Source organism: Melanostigma gelatinosum (genome assembly GCF_949748355.1).
Source record: "Melanostigma gelatinosum genome assembly, chromosome: 10".
Taxonomy (NCBI): Eukaryota; Metazoa; Chordata; class Actinopteri; order Perciformes; family Zoarcidae; genus Melanostigma; species Melanostigma gelatinosum.
In genome coordinates, this window is record NC_136643.1 from 13,070,685 (window position 1) to 13,092,714 (window position 22,030).

Genomic DNA, 22,030 nt, shown 5'->3' on the forward strand with positions numbered 1-22,030 from the left:
ATGTACTCCTGTTTGTCCAGAAAAATATGTATTTGTGACCCGTTAATGATTTTCATCTTCGGTAGGAATGAATAGGCTGGATCTTACTGCCACAGAGAGGGTAGGAAAATCAGAGCGAATTAAGAGACGGACAAATGCATCGTTGGTTTTGTATTTTTCATAGAATATCGCCAGCCTTCCCAGAGAAACTACACTGCCTGTTATCAGGTCTGATTTCACACATATGTTCGATTGCATTATGAGTTTCTTGGAATGGCAGACAATGTAGCCCAAAATAATGAAAAATAGGAAACAAAATCCTGTAGAACAATGGAGGGTAGGAGGAAAAGAACAAGAGGCAATGGTTGTATTGAGAGACGTAAGCCTGAATGGGTCCACCAACAATCTAGTATTCATAGCATCCTACACTTCCCACACTGAAACTTGACGAGGCCTTTTCATGAGATGCTCCCTGTCTGTAAACACTCGCATCTCTCGGTCTCCACATTGCCAGTTTGTAACGCAGGCGTTCTAGTCTTCAATACAAGATGTTTTTATATTTCCCAAAGCTCCTCCAGAGCCACATGTTACATTATACAACAGTTTTTACAACTGAATACTAGTAGCCATCATTAGTAAAGTGAAAACACATCGTGCCTATATGTCTTTTGTTATGGTAGTTGCATCATGGTCTCACAATTGACAATAAAATCGATAATGACGCTTAAAATCCCGCACATAGACATTTAAACACATTTATCTAGGAAGACCAGAACTCACCATGATGAAAGAGTAACCGATCCACAGGCTGCGCCAGCCAGCGGGACACTGTGGGATGGTGATGTCCTGGCTGTGGATCGCGATGGCAACTGATGGAGCTTCGCATACTGAGCAGCGGCTGATATACGGTTTGATCTCTCCCTCTTCTACAGGCATCATGGGAATAGGAGCAGTTGTCGACAGCCAGTAGGACTTATCATTTCTGCTGGCATAGTAACAAATGTCTCCAGGATTGCAGTACAGGAAGGGCATGCTGTTGAACCGTGGGAGGCAGGAGCCAGCCAAACCTGCAAAGGACAAACCACCAAATTATACACACACAAAGTACACAATGAATAAATGGCATTAAATAAGACTGACATGATTCAACATTCAAAACCGATTCAAAGTATGAGAGAAAAAACAAGATATCGCTGAGCTCAATTTCTAGCAGCCACTGTGCCATATATGACCAAGTCAAGCTGTATCAGGAAAAAACCTGAAACCCAAAGGGTGCATAATATAACGTATGAATTCATCTTTCAACTTGTTATAGGAATGATGTGTTTTTTCTTCTTTTAAAAGTTACATCGTCTCGCTTCACAAGAAATGGGAGGACGTATTTTATCCTAAACAAAGCACTTTCTGTTTCTGAAATAAGGTTATGTTGACCAATCTAATCCGGTTGTCCGGTCTATCTTTATTGTTTCACCTGAGGAAGAAGCAGCACTGAAAGGAGAGCGGGGATTACATTTCTCATCATCAATTTCAAGTTTTTTTTTGAATTTCTCACATTTAGTGAAAGGTGAAATATAAAGCAGAGCTTCACAAATCAGTTCTCCGTTAAGCTGTGTTCTGCCTCTCGTGCATCGTGTATTCATATAGAGACGAAATGTGATTACACTGATGGAAAGTCAAGCAGGCCTGAACTGGAACACCCAATTGAGTTCGACTTTTAAGATGTGAGGACCAGCAGTGGAAATGAGTTGATCACAACTGAGAACACTGCTAGCACTGCCTCAGTACACAAGAGATGGGATAGTGAGATAGTGTTAATGAAAAGCAAGTCTGTCCTCTTCTATCATCCGTCATGTATATTTATAGGACAGAGTATTTTAAAAGGCCACTTTCTCTTTTTTCCAGCCCCATCGTGCCATTAAAGCTCAATTTGAAATGTGAAATATAAGAGTGAGGACACCGGCTGCTCTAGATTGGCCCCTCATCGAACTCTGCCAGCAGCGAGATGTGATGAGGCCGATTACTCTGGAATGTCTTCTGGTTCATTAATCACAATGTCTGTTCTGAACAGCCATGCATACCAGAACAAGCTCACACTGGCATATATGCCGTAGCGCACCCTCACTTACCAAGATCCTGGTTGTGGGCCTTTTCCTGGCCCTCAAAGTACAGCAGGCTGTAGCCGTCCCACAGTTTAGACATACCCACAGGACACATGGGTGTCTGTTCTGATTGGCTGTGTTTCACCAGCAAGTAACCCACGCTGACGCTGCGGCCCGGCATACCAGGTAGCCCGCGGGTACCAGGGTTGCCGCGGTGACCTATTGAGGATTATATAATGCATTCATTCACGCTGGTACTGTACACACCTGACACACGCAGCACTGTGTAACATGGTTACAATATGTATCATGCAAGTCAGATTTTACATGCAGAGATGTCCTCATGCATGTGGCTCTAATGCCGTCATAGCTTCAGTCAAACCATCTCCGCTAACATGATTACAGAATGATATAAACAGACCTTGAGGAACTCTTTAGTCCCCAGCTCAATGCTTTTAATGCTTATTTAGTCACTAAACCGACTCTCACACAAAATAACAAGAAAACCGTCTTGGTAACTGGTTCGCTGTTTAGGAGTCTCCACCTACTTTACATCTTTTAATCCAGGTTTATTAACCCTAATCCGAGTCTGCCCCACAGTGTCATACGCACCTTCCATGCCCTGCAGGCCGGGGTGGCCCACTTTTCCATACTCTCCACGAAATCCAGGTGTTCCTGGTCGACCACTAATCCCAGGCATGCCCTTCTGCCCACTGGGTCCTACGAAACCTGTACAGAAAGAGGAGTCAGAAAGTCAGTCGATATAATGACGTCATACTAAATGATGCACGGTATTCATGTTTTATGCTTTCATTTGAATGGCCAGGAGCATTTATATTTAACAGGTATTAAAACCTAATAATTAGTTATTTACGACTTTTTCAATTTTATACCAGTTTGAACCATTATCACTCATGTAGATATCAGCCCAAAAGACTTGCTATAGCTGAATAATTACCTTATTATTTACAGATATTACAGCCTTCATTTGAACATTTAATTCTTCAGATGCTCTCCAATTTGTTTTAACGCAGAGCAAGAAGGTGCCGCGATGGCAGGGGAAACCCTCATTTTAGAGCTAATGCATGAGAACTGTGAGAGGAGGAAGAGGGCGTGAGGCAGTGTATGGATGACCCGTAACCAGATTACTACAGTTCATGATAAAGCAGGACAGCAATGATGAAAGAAACGAGTGAGGATCTACCACATTGACACCGCGGAGGTTCATATGAGACGTATTAAAATATATTTTAATAATATTATCTTTTAAATTGCAGTTCAACAATAGGCCTACAGAAGAAAAACAGCACTTCCTGCCCCACTGATACATGTATGTTGCTGAGCCGGACATTTTTTTTAGGGATGCTCAACAGCAGAATGTTTAATTAGAACAACTAACCTGAATGACCAGGGGGGCCATGTGGCCCTGGATCCCCTCTGAACCCCTTTGGTCCTTGGATACCATGTGGTCCTCCTTGGCCCCTTTCTCCTGAAATTCTGATGGGAATGGGAGGACGACCCTGGTTTCCTGGAACCCCATGAGAACCTGCAGCACAGAAAGATCACGTAATGAATCAGACAAAAAAACATAAAAGGCCACGTCTGGTAACGTAACGAGTGAGCAGTCTGTACGTTGTATGAAAGTGTAAAATTTACCTTGAAGTCCAGTGTTTCCTTTTGGACCAGCTGGCCCTCTTTCTCCCTTCACACCAATAAGACCAGGAATTCCCATTACTCCTTGGTCTCCTTTTACTCCTGTAAGGATATCAAGATTGTAGTACACAGATCGCAGCTGGTGATCCTATTATCAAGCTGCAGACAGGTGCACAATATTACAGGCCCAGACATAATTATCAGTTGAATGCCAGCAAAGCATGTATGACTTCCAACTTTGGCTCTTTGAGGTACATTTTCTTTTTAGCTCGTTGTTTTCTTTGCAATAGTAGAGTGCTGCAGGGATGACGTTTCTTTGTAGGCCGACACGGAAGTTACCCTCGACAAAAAAATAATGGGATAATTCCATCGGATTTGGGATTATCGCAGCGTATAATCTCTGTGGCAAACAAACCATACTGCATAATGCAATCACCAGAAGTAAAAAGCTTTTTTAAGACTCTTAAAAGCGTCCAAATTCACGAGTGGGGTATTTACTGATGCATTTTACATGTCGAACAAAATTTAAATGTCTCCCTTGTGTTAACTTGTTTCAGGCATCTCACCAAAAACACATTGAAAATACCCATTGAATTTTATTTGAGGAAAACGGAAGTTGAAAAATGATGACTCAGGTTTTAGGACGTCTTGCAGCACACTATTTGTGGTATTTGAAGCATTCTGACATGTTGAGGTTATTTGACTGTTGAAATTGTGAAACTGTAAAAGGTATATTATATTTTATACCTCATTATATGTTAGATAGATGGTTATGCTGCGTTGAATGTTGTGCTGTTTGTCCTGCAAACATTTCACTTGTCATTTGAACACAAGCCACGGTTAAAAGGTTTATTCTTGAAAAGATCCAACAATTTATGCTTACCTTTCTTCCCAGAAATACCATTTGGCCCCCTGTATCCAGATGAACCTTGGTTTCCTTTGAATCCTTTCCTACCAGGGACTCCAGGAAACCCACCGGATCCATGTACACCCTTTTCACCAAGAGGGGCATCTACACCAGGAAGTCCTCTGGCTCCAGGGAAACCTGAGAAACAAGTTGTTCAGGATTAACAAATATAGTTAGTATATAAAACAAACAAGAATTCCCCAGCATCAAAACCAACCATTTAAACATCAATGCACCCGGACAATTATGCAGAACCTAATAACCAAATGAAGTTACACTACTGTCTTTCTTAATGCTGAAAATTGTGCTTTTTAGGGGTGTAGAAAATATTGATACGCTCGAGTATTGCGATATTATGTTCATGGATACTGTATTAATTCTCAAAAACAATGTATCATGTAAATTGAATCAAAAGTTTACATGCAATGATTTAAAAAAATGGTAATATATCCCCTTGTCTACAGTATTGCAATATATTGAATCGTGACACCTGTAACACGATACGTATCGCATCGCCAGATTCTTGCCAAAACACAATACTTCCCTCTGTTTATTCTACAGCTACTGTGAGTTATATTCAAATACAATTCCTACTGACAATGTGAACACTACTACAGGTCACAGCCATAGTATAAAATGTGTACCAAAAAGAGGAGAGGGGAGAGAGATTAACCTCTGGTTCTTTTAACAATGGCCTTCTTTGATCCCACTGTATCTTCTCACCTTGGTACCCGTTAGGTCCGATAGAACCAGGGTCACCACTGCGTCCTGGTCTGTCTGGGGTCCCGCTTGGTCCTTCGGGGCCGCGCAATCCTGGCAGTCCAGGTAGACCATGGTCACCTGAACAAGTAAAACATGGGATTGTTTCAAGTCTTAAGATGGTGAAACCCAATAACAACATACGTTATGTGTTGCCGTGCATCACTGGTTCTTTTATTGCGAGCTCAGCAGGTTTCTGAGTCGCCATATCAATGTAGAAAGAGTATGGAGTAATGGCTAACCTAGAGGTCCCTGGAAGCCTTTCAAACCCGCTGTGCCAGGAACACCTGGCTGGCTGTTGGGGTCGCCTCCCTCTCCCTTCTCTCCTTTGCTTCCTGGTTCCCCAGCTGGTCCAGTGGTATCCAGACCTGATTCAAATATGAACAGTGAACATTTGTCTAACTCCTCAGGTCTTTACGTAACAGAAAAAATTAGACATGGTTTCTACTGCACTTGATGTAGTGAAAAACGTAGAACGATACATTGATTGAGTTTACCAATTACAAAAGTGTTTAGTCATTACTGAAAGCATGGTTTATAACACTGGATATATAAGCAGCAATTCAAGTTAAACAAACATACTTCGGTATTATTTCTTCAGAGTTTAACACTCAAGTACATGAGTACTGTAGAGATGTGGTTTCATCAGATCTGATTGACAGTGACCGAACAAACCACCACCGCCAACAACTGTCGTCAGATTCAAATGTTGCTTAATCCTGATTGGAGCACAGAAGTATGTGACTTCACTATTTTCTAACAAAAGCTGCCACTGAGAAGAGTCCGTCTGAATACAGAAATCTCTCATGAGAAATAACAAAAACAGCTGTACCTTGCAATCGATATGAAACTGTATCTTTAAAAATGCACAGAGAGATTGTTTTCATGCATTGAGTTGAATACCTGGTGTTCCTGGGATACCCTTTTGTCCTTTCAGTCCATGTAATCCATACAGTCCCTTCAGGCCAGGGAAACCTGCACACATTTGCATAGTTCAGATGGAGGAACATGGTGGACAACAAGTATGTAGTTGAAAGAGAAAGAAAGAGAAGATGCTGGTCTGGTTATGTTACCTTTGCTTCCTGGGAAGCCAGGAAAACCGGGATGTGCATCTTTTCCAGAGGGTCCAGGAAAGCCTTTCAGACCTTGGTTACCAGGAGTTCCCTTTTGCCCATCAGAGCCTGCGGGAAACAAAAATGTTGTGTACAAGTTGCAATGTAATTCTGCTACAATGTCCAGTATACCATTAAATAAGGGACATGAATGGGAGTCTCTTACCTGGATACCCTCCTGTTCCTGGATCACCTGGCTCTCCCCTTTTCCCTTCGAGTCCATGAAAACCAGATGAACCACCGTCCCCTATTTGTCCAATTAAACCTTTCTGGCCTGTAAAGGAGGTATCAAACATCTCATATCACCCAAAAATGAGCCTCTAATTGTTCAGTGGTGCCGATCAACACCAGAAGAGAAGAAACAAAAGCTGTATGAACTCATGTTTGTACCTGGATCTCCTGGAAGACCATGCTCTCCTCTCGATCCGGTGGTTCCTGGAAGATCTATGCGCGGGCCTTTCTCACCTGTAATCAACATTTTTATCACAATCACTTTATAATTAGTAACCAGATCTCCATCCATCTGGAGTTTGAGTTTGAGCCGGTACCTTTGAGTCCACTCCTTCCTTTGTCTCCTGATGCTCCGTAGGCACCAGGACTTCCTTTAACTCCCTGAAAACAAATGAGCAATTGATTCATCAAGAGCCGATATCACGTTTTCATGCGATGTTGCAATGAAAGAAATGTATTGAACATTTATTTGTAGCTACAACACATTACAGTGGCTCTTTAATGCAGAATAATCAACATGGACTGACAGTATGGCTCTGCTCACCCTGTTGCCTTGCATTCCCTCAAAACCAGTAATTCCTAGATTTCCAATTAGGCCGGGCATTCCTTTCATCCCAGACAACCCCTCTGCACCCGTATCTCCGTGGTAACCTTTCTTATTGCTGGGCTCTCCAGGAAGACCATGAGTTCCCCCGTAGCCCGGCACACCGTGCAAACCCTTAATACCTGTGGAACAGAGTAGGATGTGAGGAAGTGAGGCGTGAGAGGACAGAGGAGGTGAGAAGGAACGAGTGACTGGTATCAGATTGTAGCTGCTCACCTCTCGGTCCGGTAAAACCTTGATTTCCATGTTGTCCGTGGTCGCCCTTGGCTCCCTTCATGTCAACAATCATCTGGGCGGGGATGTGAGGGAGAACCCCGGATGGCCCTCTCAAACCACGATCACCTGGCAGAGATGGTGAGTCAAACAGTTAATGAGGTGGTTTCACACACACACACACACACACACACACAACAGACTTAAGATCCACTGGGATCCCAAATATCTTTATGACAGAACAGTCTCACCTTTCTCTCCACTTCGACCCTTCACTCCTTCTACGCCAACTTGACCCAGACCTCCAGGTTCTCCGCTGAACCCACTGTAGCCCTTCACCCCTAGATTACCCCTGATCCCCTCAAAACCTGACATGCCGGGAGTCCCTTTGTTTCCTGGGAAAGAGAGGGACCATCAGACGTCACTGAAAAAACACTGCTGACCAAATTGTGGACAAATCGTAGAGGCTACATCTATTTGATTTGATATAATTGGATTATGGATTGTATTTTCAAAGTAAATATCTGAGGAACAAACCCTTTATTCCTGGAAGTCCTGGACGTCCATCTGCACCCGACTGTCCCACTTCACCTGATGGGCCAGGCTCTCCAACGCCACCATCATTACCGTACTTCCCCGGGCTGCCTTTTAATCCTATCGGACCTGGAGGGCCTGGGTCTCCTTCCGTTCCCCTCTCTCCAGTGAAACCTGGTGAGCAGGATGCCAGAAACAGGAACAGGGACATCAGCCATGAACAAGAACATTTCTGAGGGAGAGTGTGTCGCTGTGCATGCTAACCTGGCTGTCCAGTACTCCCACGTGGGCCGGGTAGACCTGCTTGTCCAGGATCACCGGGGTAGCCGTACTTACCTGCTGGGCCAGGTCTCCCCTCCTCCCCCTGCAGGCCTAGAGGGCCACTCTCACCCTTGAAGCCGATCATACCAGGCATGCCGGGTACTCCTGGAGGAACGGATGAATAAGAACTTTAGATAATAGCTTATTCTTCCAAATGATGCCACTAACACTGGAAGTAAGGCAACAAGGCAAAGAGACAGGAATCTTAAATAGACTGTTATGTTTGAACATAAGTAAGTGACAGAGTGAGGGCATTGCTAACCTGGATAGCCAAACGGTCCTGGGTCACCAATAGGGCCTTTATTCCCTTGAATCCCAGGCAATCCTGCGTCACCAAGAGGTCCTGACGATGCTCCAAAAATCTCTCCATGAACACCCTTCTCACCTTGCGCCCCGTACCGGCCTCTTACACCAGGCACACCAGGGGTTCCTACTGTACCTTTGCTGCCAGGAACCCCCAAGGCTCCACGGGGGCCGGAAAAACCTGTATTAGAAAAACACTTAACGTTAATTGAAAAAAATGATCTGGACCAATCAAAGATCAGATCATCAATTCTATCGATCTGGCTACTGCCCCGTAAGTCTTTTCTTGTCACTTCTTACCTGGTGGTCCAGAATGGCCACCAAAGCCTTGATCTCCTGTTTCTCCTTTTTCTCCGACTGCTCCGAATGGACCCTGTGGTCCTTTTTGACCCGGAGGACCTGTTGGTTCCCGAAATTAGAACAGGGCGTCAAAAATGACTCAAAGCAGGAGCCCTGAAGTCTACACTCAGCAATATTTTTTTGTTGTGTTACCTGGGAAACCTGGTAGTCCACTGGGTCCTGGAGGTCCAGGTAGCCCAGGTGGTCCAGGATAAGAATCGCAAGGACCTGAGAGTAAAATTGTCTTTAGGGCAACATCATGGTTGTATGTAAAAGTTTAAACCGTTTATGTGGAGTGTTTTTCCCGACATGGCATCTTCATTACATTAGCTGGTCTGTCGTTTCACGAAATCGCAAATTGTAAACAATTTGTCATGCACACAAGCCAAATAATCCAGAAGCAAAAGCACAACAGAGCTGTTACAAAGAGAGCAATATGGTGAAAAGATTATTATACCAGCTACCTGTTACATCCTCCTGTCCCCCATCGCCTGTTGGACTACAGCCGCCTTTCAGTTGCAGATGAGAGAGAATGAAAGAGAGAGAGAGAGAGAGAGGGGCATTCGAAACAGGAGTTACTCAGAAGCACAAGCATTATCTCAAACAAGCTTCGCTGCAGCTTGTTTGACGGATGCAGCCCCTGCATCAAGCTGACATCAAGAGGCGAAGAAAGAAAAGTAAATAAAATGGAAAAATATACTCGTCATGCTTCCTCCTTTTTTAATCACAAGCTATTAATGTTCATTCCCATTCCTCACTGCTTTTGCATATTAAGAGAGGAGAGGTCAAATGAAATACTTAGTCGAGTAAAAACCGGTCAAATATTTGTAAAGACAGTGACGGAGAAATATGCATCACCATATTGAGGTTGAATAAAAAGGACAGAAGGAGGCAGTCAGCCACCTCTCACCTGGGGCGCCAGGTGTTCCTGGAACTCCATGATAGCCTGCGAGGCCATCGTCACCAGGTAAACCGCGTTGGCCTTTGAGCCCTCCAAGGACTGTACCGTCTGTCCCAATTGTCCCGGGTGCACCAGTTCGACCAGGCCAACCTGGGAAACCTTTGTCTCCCACGACTCCTCTGGGACCTTCTCCCTGTTGACATCAACCAGCATCGTCAGGGGAAATGAGCAAAAGGAGATAATGTCACTTTGAATATAACGCTAATATGAAACTGCCAATATGACTGGTGGACTCACTGGAAGACCGCGGCTCCCAGGGATACCAGGCAAACCATTTCGGCCTGGAGCACCCAACGCTCCTGGCTCACCGTCTCGCCCGTGATCCCCTGGATCTCCAGGATATCCTGCAGGGTACACAGACACAGACACACACACACACAAACACAAACACACATGCATAGACATACACATACAATCAGTACAGCATGCACAGACACAGCAGAGGGATCACTGTCTGTTTTCTGGCCCACTTGACCAAAGGTGCTGATCTGAACTGAAACCAGGTACACTGCACCTTTCTGTGAGGCCACAGTCGGGTTCCCTTTTCGACCCCGCACACCCGGCAGACCGCCGACCCCAGGAAATCCCTGTGAGACAACACAAAAAAAGTGTGAGCAAACAGAGAAGGGCTGAAAATGAACGACGGAAAAGGAAGAATGGAGATGGCTCGATTATTCTTACAGGCAACCCGTCGTCTCCTTGGGGACCTGGCTCGCCGACATCACCCTCCTGACCAAACTCTCCAGTCATCCCAGCATCACCACCATCACCAGCAGGGCCAAGTAGCCCCGGTGAAGAGTGTACCACAGCGCATTCACACGCCCCGTGATCACCTGAATGTACACAACATTGCACCCACAGGTCAGAAACATAGAGTGTTATAGAGTACATTAACATGAATTTAACTGATTATTTTACTCAGGGAAAATTGAATGGAGGAGTAAGTACTTTAGAAACCTATATCTTTCTGTGTTATTAATCAAAAATATATCACAACAATCTTCCTCAGCGTGAAACAGCACCTTTCCCTCCGTTAAAGCCTGCCTTGCCGGGCCTTCCTCTCCCACCAGAAGCCCCTTTGAAGAACTCAAGCCCTAGAGACGAATAGAAATAGAGACAAATAGAATCACAGTAAAGGTAAAGACTAGTATGAATCGTAACATTCGCTCACTCACTCACTCATTCACTCATTCACTCACATGTTCCTTTGGGTCCTGGAGGGCCCCTGGCCCCCGGGTGCCCGCTGGTGCCCGGGGGTCCAGCACTGTCAGCAGGGCGTCCTGGTTCCCCTGGTTGGCCTTTATCTCCTGGATCCCCCTTTATACCAAACGGCCCCATGAAATCCCAAACTGACAGATACAAAAGGAGATTAAAAGGAACATTGATGTTAAACTCCTGACTGCTCAGCTGATCAAAGGGTTGACTTTATCTTGGAGCGCAGCAGTTGTGACCATGTTATATTGTGTCCCGTGTAAAGTAGCCTAAATGTTTTGAAAAAAACGATATGTTGTAATGTCATCTTGTATGTTTCGTATTCATTTCAGTAATTGATGGTTTGTATGAAAAAATAATCTGGAACGCACCTCATGTACCTTGTAGAGTAGGCTGTCTGAAATATATCTGAGGTTTCTACTGGAATCTTCTTCTAGAATCTCAAATTGATTTCAGGGTGATTCTATTTTAAGATCCACTTCACACACGCCTCATGGCCTCTTCTCCCTGTGTAGTGTTATACGTAGTATGTGTGTTTAGTCTGTCCACCTACCAAGTCTTTGTGATACTGAGGATGTTGTTTGGTTGACTCCACTATTTTACATATGACACTAAATATAATGTATTGTCATGTCTCTTATATCATACTGTACTTTTTCAAGTTGTTGTTGAGTTTCTTATGATGTGGGGCAAGAGTCTAAAGATAGAGGGTGTCATATGATGTACAGACGGACAACTTTGTGATTTTGTGATATGAATTAAATATCAGGCTACTGGTCCCTTTACTTGTATGTGGATGAACCTCTTGGCATAGCTTCGGTTTACAGACCTTGTTGCTGTGTTTCAGAGGCGGGGCGTCCCGGGGGTCCGGGGAACCCTTGGTCTCCGACCGAGCCCCTCTCTCCCTGCGGACCCTGCTCACCGGAAGGACCGGGAGGACCACCTTATCAACGTCAAAGCATAATAAAAAAAAACATTCATGAGCATCTTATGCTCAGAGATGACACTGCTAGTAATTGCTTTAATCCATTCAGCTCTGTAACACATTATACATGAAGGACTATAAATAGTTCTCTCCTGTTATATCCTCATTTGAATACTGTAATAATAATAACATAGACAGTTCTGTTTGTTTCATACTTCTGGAATACAAACAAATACTATTCTGTTCTTCTACTTTGAGAAAAAATTGGAAGACAACTTCGCAAGGGTTGATTGCCACATTCGTTTTCCCCCCAATATATTTACTCCTTAAAGTACCCACAACCTCTTTCTTGAACACTTCTGTTTTTGCACTGACAAGATAGTGTAGTATATGTCTGTTAAAGTTCAGTAATGTCATTAAGTTCCCCACAGAGTTTCACTTTATGTCAGCAACTATTTTTCTCATATGCCATGTTAGCGCGTGTCAGGCAGTTGGTTTCATCTTCAAACTATTTCCCGTTTCTCTTGGCTGATTATTTGACCGTTTCTCTGGTCTGAATCATCGTACCTGATGAAGACCAGGGCCAAAGGGATCCTGATGGTATCAGTTCTCCTGGGTCACCTCTGTCTCCCTGAAACACATCAACTTAATGTCACTCTTTCAGTATTCAGACGCTGTGGTTTCACGTGTCATTGTAATGACGGCGATCACATGCTGGATGTGCACACATGGCTTCAGAAATCACTGTGATACATATCCTGTTGTTCCTTCATGTCTGTTTTATCTCTCGTTTTCCTTTTCATTTCTGATTCTTGTGGCTGGATTAACACCCGCAAGGTTCAAGAAAGATTTGAATCAGATAATAATGTGAACAAAATGTTTTTGATCATTTTGTTGAAGAGTAAAGGTGCAAAATAACACGTTAATTATGCCTTTTCCCCAGGATTGTTGAGAATATAAAACGATATAGAACAACCCATTCAGGTTAGATTCCACCAGTGGTGGGCCGTCAGGGCCTGCAAGGCCTTCTCTGCAGGCCCTGACAGAATCACAACGTTATAGCTATTTTATCATTTTTAAAGCTTTGAGCTTCATTTTTACACGAAACAAATAATAACTGTAGCTGTGTCATCATAATGAGGTTAGGTGGTTCAACTGCAGGACAGCAGTGAAGGCCCAGGTATAAAATGCACGGCCGCCACTGGATTCCACTAACGGGACGCATAGATTCATGACCCCAGTTCAGGGATAATGATCGAGTGTATTCTCACCTTGGAACCATCTCTACCTGTTGTTCCTTGTTCGCCGGTATCCCCCTGAAAGACAGTTGTCATCATGAAGTGATAAAATCTAATTTAATTCAGTAACACAATAATGATGCAACATCCCTCATTTTTCACTCATGCATACCCATGGTCCAGGACGCCCTTTTGCGCCAAAAAACCCCTAGAACGGCATAAACAGCACATTATATTAATTTAACACACAGAGGACAGTTGGTTGGTGGAATGCGTAGCGATGCACCTGTGCTCACCCGTGATCCAGCATTGCCCATCATACCAGTTTCTCCTTTGTTGTCAGCCTGAAATAAAGCAAAAGTAAAGCTGAGCGGAGGGACTGACATGCTCAGACGGTAATGTGTGTCTATGTATGTATCTATGTGCATGATCGTTCATGAGTAATTACACACCAGATCTCCTAATTCTCCTTTCAGACCTTTCTCTCCACCAGGTCCCTAAAATAATGAAAGAGGAGGACATTATTGAAGCTTGTATCAGCGTCCGTACCATCGTCATATGTATGCGATTTACGCGAATATGTGAAATTCAGATTTCAGAGACCATCTTCGAACATTACAACACGTTGATGAATAAAGACGAACATGTTGAACATGCACAGACCGAGGGGGCTTGAACTAGCTGATGAGTAGAGTTTCCTGGATCCCCTGGTGGTCCGATGTCCCCCTGTGGTGGAAGTAGGAAATGCAACAAAAGTCAGCAAGCTCAGAGAGAAACAAATCATCATCGAGTTCTTTTACTAAAGTAAAGTTACCACAGTTTCAAAATACTCAATTACATGTAAAATACCTGCAGTCAAAATGCAACTTCGGTAAAACTTAGGCAGCAGCAAAATGTACTTAAAATACAGAAGAAAAAATAATGCCGATGTGACTGACATTATATATATATATATATTTATGACAATATTAGATTATTAATGCTGATGCTGGAATGTGTAAGTTGCACTTTACTGCTGTAGCTGGTCATTTACAGCTAAGCCCCCCCCCCCCCCCCCCAAAGGGTCACAAGATAAGTCTGAGGGGTAATTTATTCACTTGTTCACTCTTGGATAATTGTATGTCTTTAATAAATAAAAAAACATATAAAAAGTCACTCAATGGACTTTACTGTATTTCAAGGGCCCACTTGTTCTCAGGTCATACATGAAGCAAAAATAATAAAAAAATAAAATAGCCCACTAGAAATGTTTTAACTTGCACCTTTCTAGACCGTTTCATCGACTTGAGCAACGGGGTCTGTCGTCTTACGCGTACGTTTTGTAACATCTGAGAATCTTAACAACTAAAACAGTCTTCAATCTGCTGAAGACGATGACATTGTCGCTGTGTGAGCACTGAGCAACGCCTGCACTTTTGCACATGCAGGCACTACACAGAGGATAAAGGCCAGGGGTCTCATTCATAAAACAGAGCGGAGGATCCACACTAAATGTCTGCATACGTTAGGAGGAAATCTACGCACGGCAAAACATATTCCGATTTTTAACGCCTTGCGCAATTTCCTTTTATAAATTCCAAATGAACCTGTAAATGTGCGCAGCTGGTTCGGCCTCACATCCCACCTTCTATTCGCCCATTCAACCATAAATGGTCAATGCAAAGCACCTCATGAATATTGATGCGTGAAATGAGCCTGATCAGTGGGTCTTTGCGGTGTATTAGGGAGACTACAGAGAGCAAGAACACTCATTCCCTCCTAATTCTTCCATTTACGCTGTAATAACAGTGCCAGAATATCCATCGTGCAGCAAAACACATCACCAGTGTCGCCATAGTATTTATATGTTTACAGCAGACTGATTGCTTCTAAAATGATCGAGACAATCGGTGGCATTGTGATTAGGACTGATAATGTCGATATGGAGTGATCGTACGAGAGCTGTCACTGGCTTTTTTTCCCCAGACTTTGCTAATTAACACGACCCCTATGTGCCGGGGGTGAATATTTGCCAGGTGAGGTGACTGGAGAAGGTGTGTGACATCACTGCAATTACTCCTCTGCTCCAGTGAGCGCTGATCAGATAGCAGGTTTCAGTTTGTCTGTGTACGGCTGTATCTGTCACTATGGAATAAACCATAAATGATAAAGCGATTTTTCTCACAGACACTTAATGAAAACTCATATCGTACTTGGTGATATATGCACAGTATGAGAAGATTATTGCTCTGCTCTGCAGATCTTTAATGCTAGTTGACTGTGTTTTACAGCTGGTGATAATTTCATGACCACGAGTGTCGGTAGTTCGGTCTCTCCTCTGCTCGGAGGAGTTGCAGACAGCGCTGATAAAATGTGTTGAAATGTGCTGTTATGTACAGTTATCTACACTAGTACAAGCACAAATAACATTGCTGGTTTGACTGTTAATGACACGGAGAATATATAAGTGCAAAATAACGTGTGATATGAAGTAAAATGAAATGTGAGAGGCATCATTATACCTGTAATGGTGCCTCTCACATTTCATTTCTACAATCTGGCTTCAATTCACCAAGTTTGTTTTTATAGATCACAACTTTTGCGAGGGAAGTGGCGTACGCATATTTCAGGCCCCGTTTTGTGCGTACGCAACGGTTATAAATGAGACCCCAGGTGTGTTTCTAGTTTCAACCGTTAACTACACAAAAATAGCAAAAAAGTAATTTAACGACTCAAATCACGATGCAAATATGAATGTAGTTGTAACAGCAAGCTACTGCGAAATGTGGTTAAAGTATAACATGTAGTTCACCCCAACAGCAGAAGTGGCATTAAATGAAAATACTCAAGTAAAGTAAAATGATCTCAAAACTGCACTTAAGCACAGTAGTTAAGTAAATGTACTTCAATCATTGCATGGGAAAGTAAAGATGAAGAGCTCAAGCTGAAGTGGATCAGATGACTTAAGACCGAAATGAATTCAGGATGTTCTCTGCAGCAACAGCAAACCATTTTGTTGTCATGGCATTTGCTTTACAGAAATACATACATAGAAATACATGTAGACTTGACTGATAGATATTAGCAATGAATAATACAAACACGGTCACTCACTTGCTCTCCTCTGAACCCCTTCAGCACATTGGTCATGTTGCCCTGTCCAGAAAAACAAAGGAACACTTGAAGTTGCATTCCTAAAGTGAAGTTCCTGTTTGATAAGATTTCATGCAGTATTCATACATCACGTTTCTATTATATTACATTAAATATATATCATTGTTGCCTTACCTTTGGTCCACGAGGACCGGGAGGCCCTGGGGGACCCTAGAAGAAGACACAAACAGCATCCTAATATGCACTTTTCATCATGATAGCTGGAGCTTTACAAACTAAAATTAAAATGAAATTAAAATGCACACACACACACACACACACACACACACACACACACACACACACACACACACACACACACACACACACACACACACACACACCTTCGGTCCTGCTATGCCCCTGGTACCCTGGTATCCTGGGATTCCTTGAGGCCCCTGACAAAAATCAGATAAAAAGACAGAAGAAGAGAAAGATTGCAACAACAGAAATTTTTGTTGTGCCAAAAATGATAGGAATAAACCTTTGTCTGATCATGTCTCAATGAAAAGCATCTTACAAATATTCCGTTGAACCCTGGTGTGCCTGTGTCTCCCTGTGGTCAGAGATTCATGAGATATTAATATACATTTATAATTTTGTTACAGCAATATAAAGTCACTTATGAAAAAGCCAGTTGTGGTGTTCACTCCTCTTCCTCACCCTGAAGCGCTTCATGTACACACTCATCTCCAGAGAGTCTCCCTTCTGTCCCTTCCAGCCTGGTTGTCCCTGAAGGATGAAAACAAAAAGAGAGTCATTGATGGTCCCTGAGAGGAAATCAAACATACAAATACATATAAATTATATAAATCACTATCCAAGCGTGGAGTTGTCCTTACAGGAAAACCAGGTGAGCCGTTATAGCCGTGTTGCCCCGGGAACCCTGATTCTCCCTGCGTCCCGTTACAGCCGTCTGCACCTGGCTTCCCCCTGGGCCCAGCTTGTCCTGGGTGGCCCTGCAGAGCGAACGTCAATTCAGAACAGAACAGTACGAACACATCGCAGGCAGAATCAATACAGTGAGCTGCTCTGGCATTCATCCAGACTGCTGGATCGACTTACAGGAATGCCATCGTGTCCAGAAAACCCAGGAACGCCGGTCATTCCCTGCGGAGCGACAAGAACCGCAAATTAAACAAGAGAAGAAACAAGAGTGTTGTGACTTCTAATGATTGGATTAAAAAGAGAAGGATATTTTACCACATTGCCTTTAGGACCTATGATGCCACTACGGCCATGGTCACCTTTCTGCCCCTTCGGCCCTTCGATCCCAAGATCACCTGTTCTCCCCGAAGGCCCCTGGGGGCCCTGAGGACCAAGAGCCCCAGGGGTACCCTGAGATTGGAGAGGTAGGAAAAAAGGTAAAAGAGGTATTGCATCTCAAGGATGCAATACACCAAATAAACTTTGCATTCCATCTGAATCAACTGTCCATTGATCTCGATTCATCAATGATGTAATTGGTGTTAGGAGAGTAAACCCACCTGTTAAAAGATAGAGAAGAGAAGATTTGAAAAGTGTTTTCAACACAACCAAAGAATCCCAACAATGCAACAGGAAGTACGACAAACCATCAGTTCAATTTATTTCTCATATTTTTCGGCTAATTCCCTCCCCATCGATACATTTGTACTTTCCGATTGCATCACAAGGGGGAGACAGACACCTTTGTTTCTAGTGAAATCCTCTCCGTCAGCGCTCTCTACACCCATCCAGTGGTCAAACAGCATAAATGCCCCTGTCAGCTGAAATATACAAACTGACTGCCAGACTCAGGTATATGAAAGCCAACAAAGCAATGCAACTAAATAAATGAATGTGAATGAACAGAAACATCTCAGGAATACATTTTTAAGTCACAGAATCATTTTTCTTTTCATTTTGTTGTGGACAGAATGAGCAGACACACATGAATTCATCCACTCTTCTTTTAGATATTCTTGTTTTTGGAATCAGCTTGGATGGTGGTAACAGATTAATCTGCACACTGAATTTATTTTCCCTCTTTTCTTTCTTTCTTACACACAACTGAAAGATCATTTAAGACCCCAAACCACACATGTCATTCCAAGACATGCCAGATAGAGCAGTGAGAAGATGAAGTTCAGGTGGATAACGCCAGACTCTGCTGTCAAATATCTCCTCAATGAAAAAAGACACTCACATTGGCCAAGCGAGCTTGAAAGGCAAAGCAAAGGGCTGTTTAAAGAAGATTTTGATTGCTGACTTTTTGAAACTACAGACAGCCCCCTAATCTGCAAGCTAAGTATCCCAATTTGATGATGACACTCAGAGTGGTGAAAGAGAGAAGACAGGGACGCAGATAGGAAGCAGGAAAAATGTGAGTCTGGCCGTGGCGGAAGTATGTTTCTGTTCTCCGAACCGGACCTGATTTTTATCTCCTAATAGATATATTTGTGATGTGTCTGCAGACTTGGCAGTAAAGTATGTGTCCTCTCTTCACCTACGTCAGGGAATAGAAACAAACACACGCCACGAAAGTGTCATGAATATTGAGGAGGTGGTCAGTGCCGTTGGGGTGTGTGACGACAAGGAGCTTCAACCAAAAGATCAGGTGCAACAGGTGCCTCAAACACAGACATGTACAGTACATCTCAGTGTTGTGGGCGTCATTTACATCTGCGGGGGACCGGACAAGGCCAGGGGAGAGGCCCAAGGGGTGCTGAAATTATACAAGGGTTGGAGGGGTGGGAACAGAATAATATAATATACGCTTTTACAAGTGTTGAGGGTGAAGATACCATGGGAATTGGGCGTGTTTGCATGGTCCTGGAGTCCAGGGGGTCAGTAAGTGATGAACTCTTTGGGGGCCTCACAGTGTTCCTGTGAGAACCAACAAACAGAGTGATGTTGTTTTTCCCCAGACACAAAAATGCTCAGCGCCTTGTTAAATGAAGCTAGAGCCAAGGGGTCTCGAAGGAATTAATAAAACTGCAAGGATCCTAAACAATGTCAGACAACAATTCAAACAAGCTCACAGACAAATCAGATGCCGATAGCGAGAGATGAAGCCTCAATTGAACTCGTTGATAGCTGTGTGTGCAGTCCATGCAGCCTGGGTGTGTGTGTGTGTGTGTGTGTGTGTGTGGTGGCTTTTTGAAACAGGCGGTGTGTGTTTTGTCTTCAATCTCGGCACTGCAGCTGTTGCTTAAAGAGCACACAACAGTCCTGTCAAAACAACTCCAACCTCGCCTAAATAATGGGCAGCATGTCATACCGGGTGTGCTGTGAATTTTTCCATAATTTACAGATGCTAAAGGACTGGACTGACTATTCATTCGGTCACGATATGTTAACGTCAATGTAACGTGCCCACATTGATAGATAGATAGATATGTACTTTATTTATCCCCAGGGGGAAATTTGTATGAATGAATTGGCAGTGGTACCAGAGCCTTAAGCACGACAGAGTTTTTATAGATAACCGAGATGAAACACTGTGTGCCATTCGGCACGCAGTGTTTTTGAAAATAATTAAAGACAACATAGTCAGAATAAGTAATTTGCACTTGCTTGCCAAGATTATAGATGTGATTTAAAGCTAGGGTTGGTAATCTTGAGGAACTAGCGAGGGTATGCTAGATTTAAAAAATGATCCATCCGAAAAACCAAGTCCACTGTTTCCAACTCTTTCCCCATGAAAGTAACGAGCAGCACCAGCTCCAAAAGTTGCTAAATCCAGCAAGAAAGTTGCCAAGTCGGCAACACTGACACCCCGTCATCATGAACGTAAACAACGAGCTTGTGGAAGACTACATTTATCCTAATAAAGAGGAAATGAATCAAGCCGACTCGTTTTCTGGAGACAAATGGTTCTGTCAAAGTAATAAATTGCTATTTTTCACATAGAGAGAGAAGTGACACATAATAACAGCGGGGAGAAGCGGAGTGAGTCGTAATTGATGTGCATGTGTGTGTGTAAGTCCATCAGAGATCTCTGTCTGAAGCACTCGCATGGCACACTGGTCTTTACCTTTCTGCATGGCTTAAACAGAGAGCTGATTAATAGCAGTCTCCTTTCAAAGCTGATAACGGGGGAGAAGTTTTTAAATGCATACCTGCATGTGCGTGTGTGTGTGTGTGTGTGTGTATGTGTGTACTTGCAACACCAACATATGCTGTATCTACGGCACACAGAAATGAAAAGGTACAGCAGGAAACTGTTAAGCTGGTCCTGAAAAGGACATTTTTTTACACAGATATAACATCACAAGCACATAATGGGTCCCTCATGAGTAACTTTGGTTCCCTCATTAAAGACAGGATGAGAAGGATTTTCCTAAAAAACAATGCATAGACTCAGAAAGATAATCTCCCTCAATCATAACTTGTGACCCACAACAAGTGTGTGGCGGTGTCTATACCTGCAGAGCCCTGCCCGCTGCCTGGGTCTTCTTATTTTGCTGTGTTCGGGACGTTTCTGGCCGATAACCGCTATGAAAACGTAGCGACCAGCGCCAGACTGTAAGCACAAATCCAAGAAGAATCTACGAAGAATGGTGGATTTCCATCAAAAAAACATGTTTGTATCAACCAGCAAATCATGAAACATCTTTTCAATGTAATGTAGTCCAGTTCAACACCACTGCAAACTACAACCTAAACAATACACACGAGTGTAATTATTACCACTCTGACAGAGTCAAGTATGATCTTTTTAGAGGTAGAATTTATCGCTGAGCTGTAAAAGTATATATACTATAAATATATCAAAATCAAACCGACCCTGTTTCATACAACAGCCTACTGTATTGTTCCATTAGCACTCTGAGTCTTCATCATGTCACTTTGCCTCATTTCTCTCCTGAGCTAAATCTCTCTCCAGTCCTCCCCGCTCCTTAATTACCAGTCTTCCACAGCTTCATTTCCTTCATACCTCCATACTCCCCATTCTTATCTGCTCCCACTGTACTTCCACTCAGCATTTCCTCCTCTCTCCAAATTCTTGAGTGCTCTCACATCCCCTTGCATCTCTTCTTAGCCTCCTTTTTTTCTGCCTGTATTCTTTCGCTTCCCGTCTCTCCTCGGTGGAGATTGGCCTGCCACAGACTACGTGGGGAGAGAGATGACAAAACAGCATTGTGGGGAGGAATAAATTGTCAACTAGACCCGAATCAAACAAAAAAATAATGTGATACAGCAGGGACTGGATGAACATAGTGTAGAAACCACAAGAAAGATAAGGCATTTTTTAACAGCGAAGTGTACTAAACTTCTGAACCTGTGTAAAGAGAGAACCGGAAATCGAGATCAGAGGAAGTTGAGGGCTCTTCAAATGGCTTGGATTCACTAAAGGACACTGAACACACAAATACATGCGTGTCTGTATGGGTCTGAGTTCCTCTCTGTCTTTGAAGGCCGGCCATGACTTCACCAGATCATGAAGCTCAGGAGGCACGTGCTGCCCTCTGTAACTGTAGCTCCTTGTATGTTTCTTTCTGCCACAGTCAGCTCATGTCTTCCCTTCAGCCTTATGTCTCGTGA

General features: G+C 43.4%; 1 protein-coding gene across 3 annotated transcripts in view; it reads right to left on the minus strand.

The window, feature by feature from the left end:
* The window catches only part of col4a2 (collagen, type IV, alpha 2), a 60,185-nt gene that overhangs the window by 1,488 nt on the left and 36,667 nt on the right, over nt 1-22,030 (minus strand). For 2 of the 3 annotated variants that reach the window (XM_079277295.1, XM_079277296.1), the window contains exons 5-47: nt 17,726-17,860; nt 17,588-17,632; nt 17,365-17,481; nt 17,186-17,254; nt 17,043-17,078; nt 16,867-16,920; nt 16,658-16,693; nt 16,484-16,525; nt 14,054-14,116; nt 13,843-13,887; nt 13,687-13,734; nt 13,563-13,598; nt 13,424-13,468; nt 12,720-12,783; nt 12,057-12,170; nt 11,215-11,364; nt 11,038-11,109; nt 10,697-10,848; nt 10,530-10,602; nt 10,253-10,359; nt 9,965-10,148; nt 9,519-9,563; nt 9,208-9,282; nt 9,016-9,114; nt 8,675-8,896; nt 8,356-8,517; nt 8,095-8,265; nt 7,809-7,952; nt 7,561-7,686; nt 7,285-7,466; nt 7,058-7,121; nt 6,900-6,974; nt 6,676-6,783; nt 6,471-6,578; nt 6,301-6,372; nt 5,640-5,765; nt 5,362-5,478; nt 4,615-4,776; nt 3,735-3,833; nt 3,478-3,624; nt 2,691-2,807; nt 2,106-2,297; nt 760-1,046 (exon numbers count right to left, since the gene is read on the minus strand). In XM_079277295.1, coding sequence (XP_079133421.1) covers nt 760-1,046; nt 2,106-2,297; nt 2,691-2,807; nt 3,478-3,624; nt 3,735-3,833; nt 4,615-4,776; nt 5,362-5,478; nt 5,640-5,765; nt 6,301-6,372; nt 6,471-6,578; nt 6,676-6,783; nt 6,900-6,974; nt 7,058-7,121; nt 7,285-7,466; nt 7,561-7,686; nt 7,809-7,952; nt 8,095-8,265; nt 8,356-8,517; nt 8,675-8,896; nt 9,016-9,114; nt 9,208-9,282; nt 9,519-9,563; nt 9,965-10,148; nt 10,253-10,359; nt 10,530-10,602; nt 10,697-10,848; nt 11,038-11,109; nt 11,215-11,364; nt 12,057-12,170; nt 12,720-12,783; nt 13,424-13,468; nt 13,563-13,598; nt 13,687-13,734; nt 13,843-13,887; nt 14,054-14,116; nt 16,484-16,525; nt 16,658-16,693; nt 16,867-16,920; nt 17,043-17,078; nt 17,186-17,254; nt 17,365-17,481; nt 17,588-17,632; nt 17,726-17,860 — 4,587 coding nt within the window. The remainder of the gene's footprint in view (nt 1-759; nt 1,047-2,105; nt 2,298-2,690; nt 2,808-3,477; nt 3,625-3,734; nt 3,834-4,614; nt 4,777-5,361; nt 5,479-5,639; nt 5,766-6,300; nt 6,373-6,470; nt 6,579-6,675; nt 6,784-6,899; nt 6,975-7,057; nt 7,122-7,284; nt 7,467-7,560; nt 7,687-7,808; nt 7,953-8,094; nt 8,266-8,355; nt 8,518-8,674; nt 8,897-9,015; nt 9,115-9,207; nt 9,283-9,518; nt 9,564-9,964; nt 10,149-10,252; nt 10,360-10,529; nt 10,603-10,696; nt 10,849-11,037; nt 11,110-11,214; nt 11,365-12,056; nt 12,171-12,719; nt 12,784-13,423; nt 13,469-13,562; nt 13,599-13,686; nt 13,735-13,842; nt 13,888-14,053; nt 14,117-16,483; nt 16,526-16,657; nt 16,694-16,866; nt 16,921-17,042; nt 17,079-17,185; nt 17,255-17,364; nt 17,482-17,587; nt 17,633-17,725; nt 17,861-22,030) is intronic. The other variant, XM_079277297.1, reaches the window with a different exon arrangement.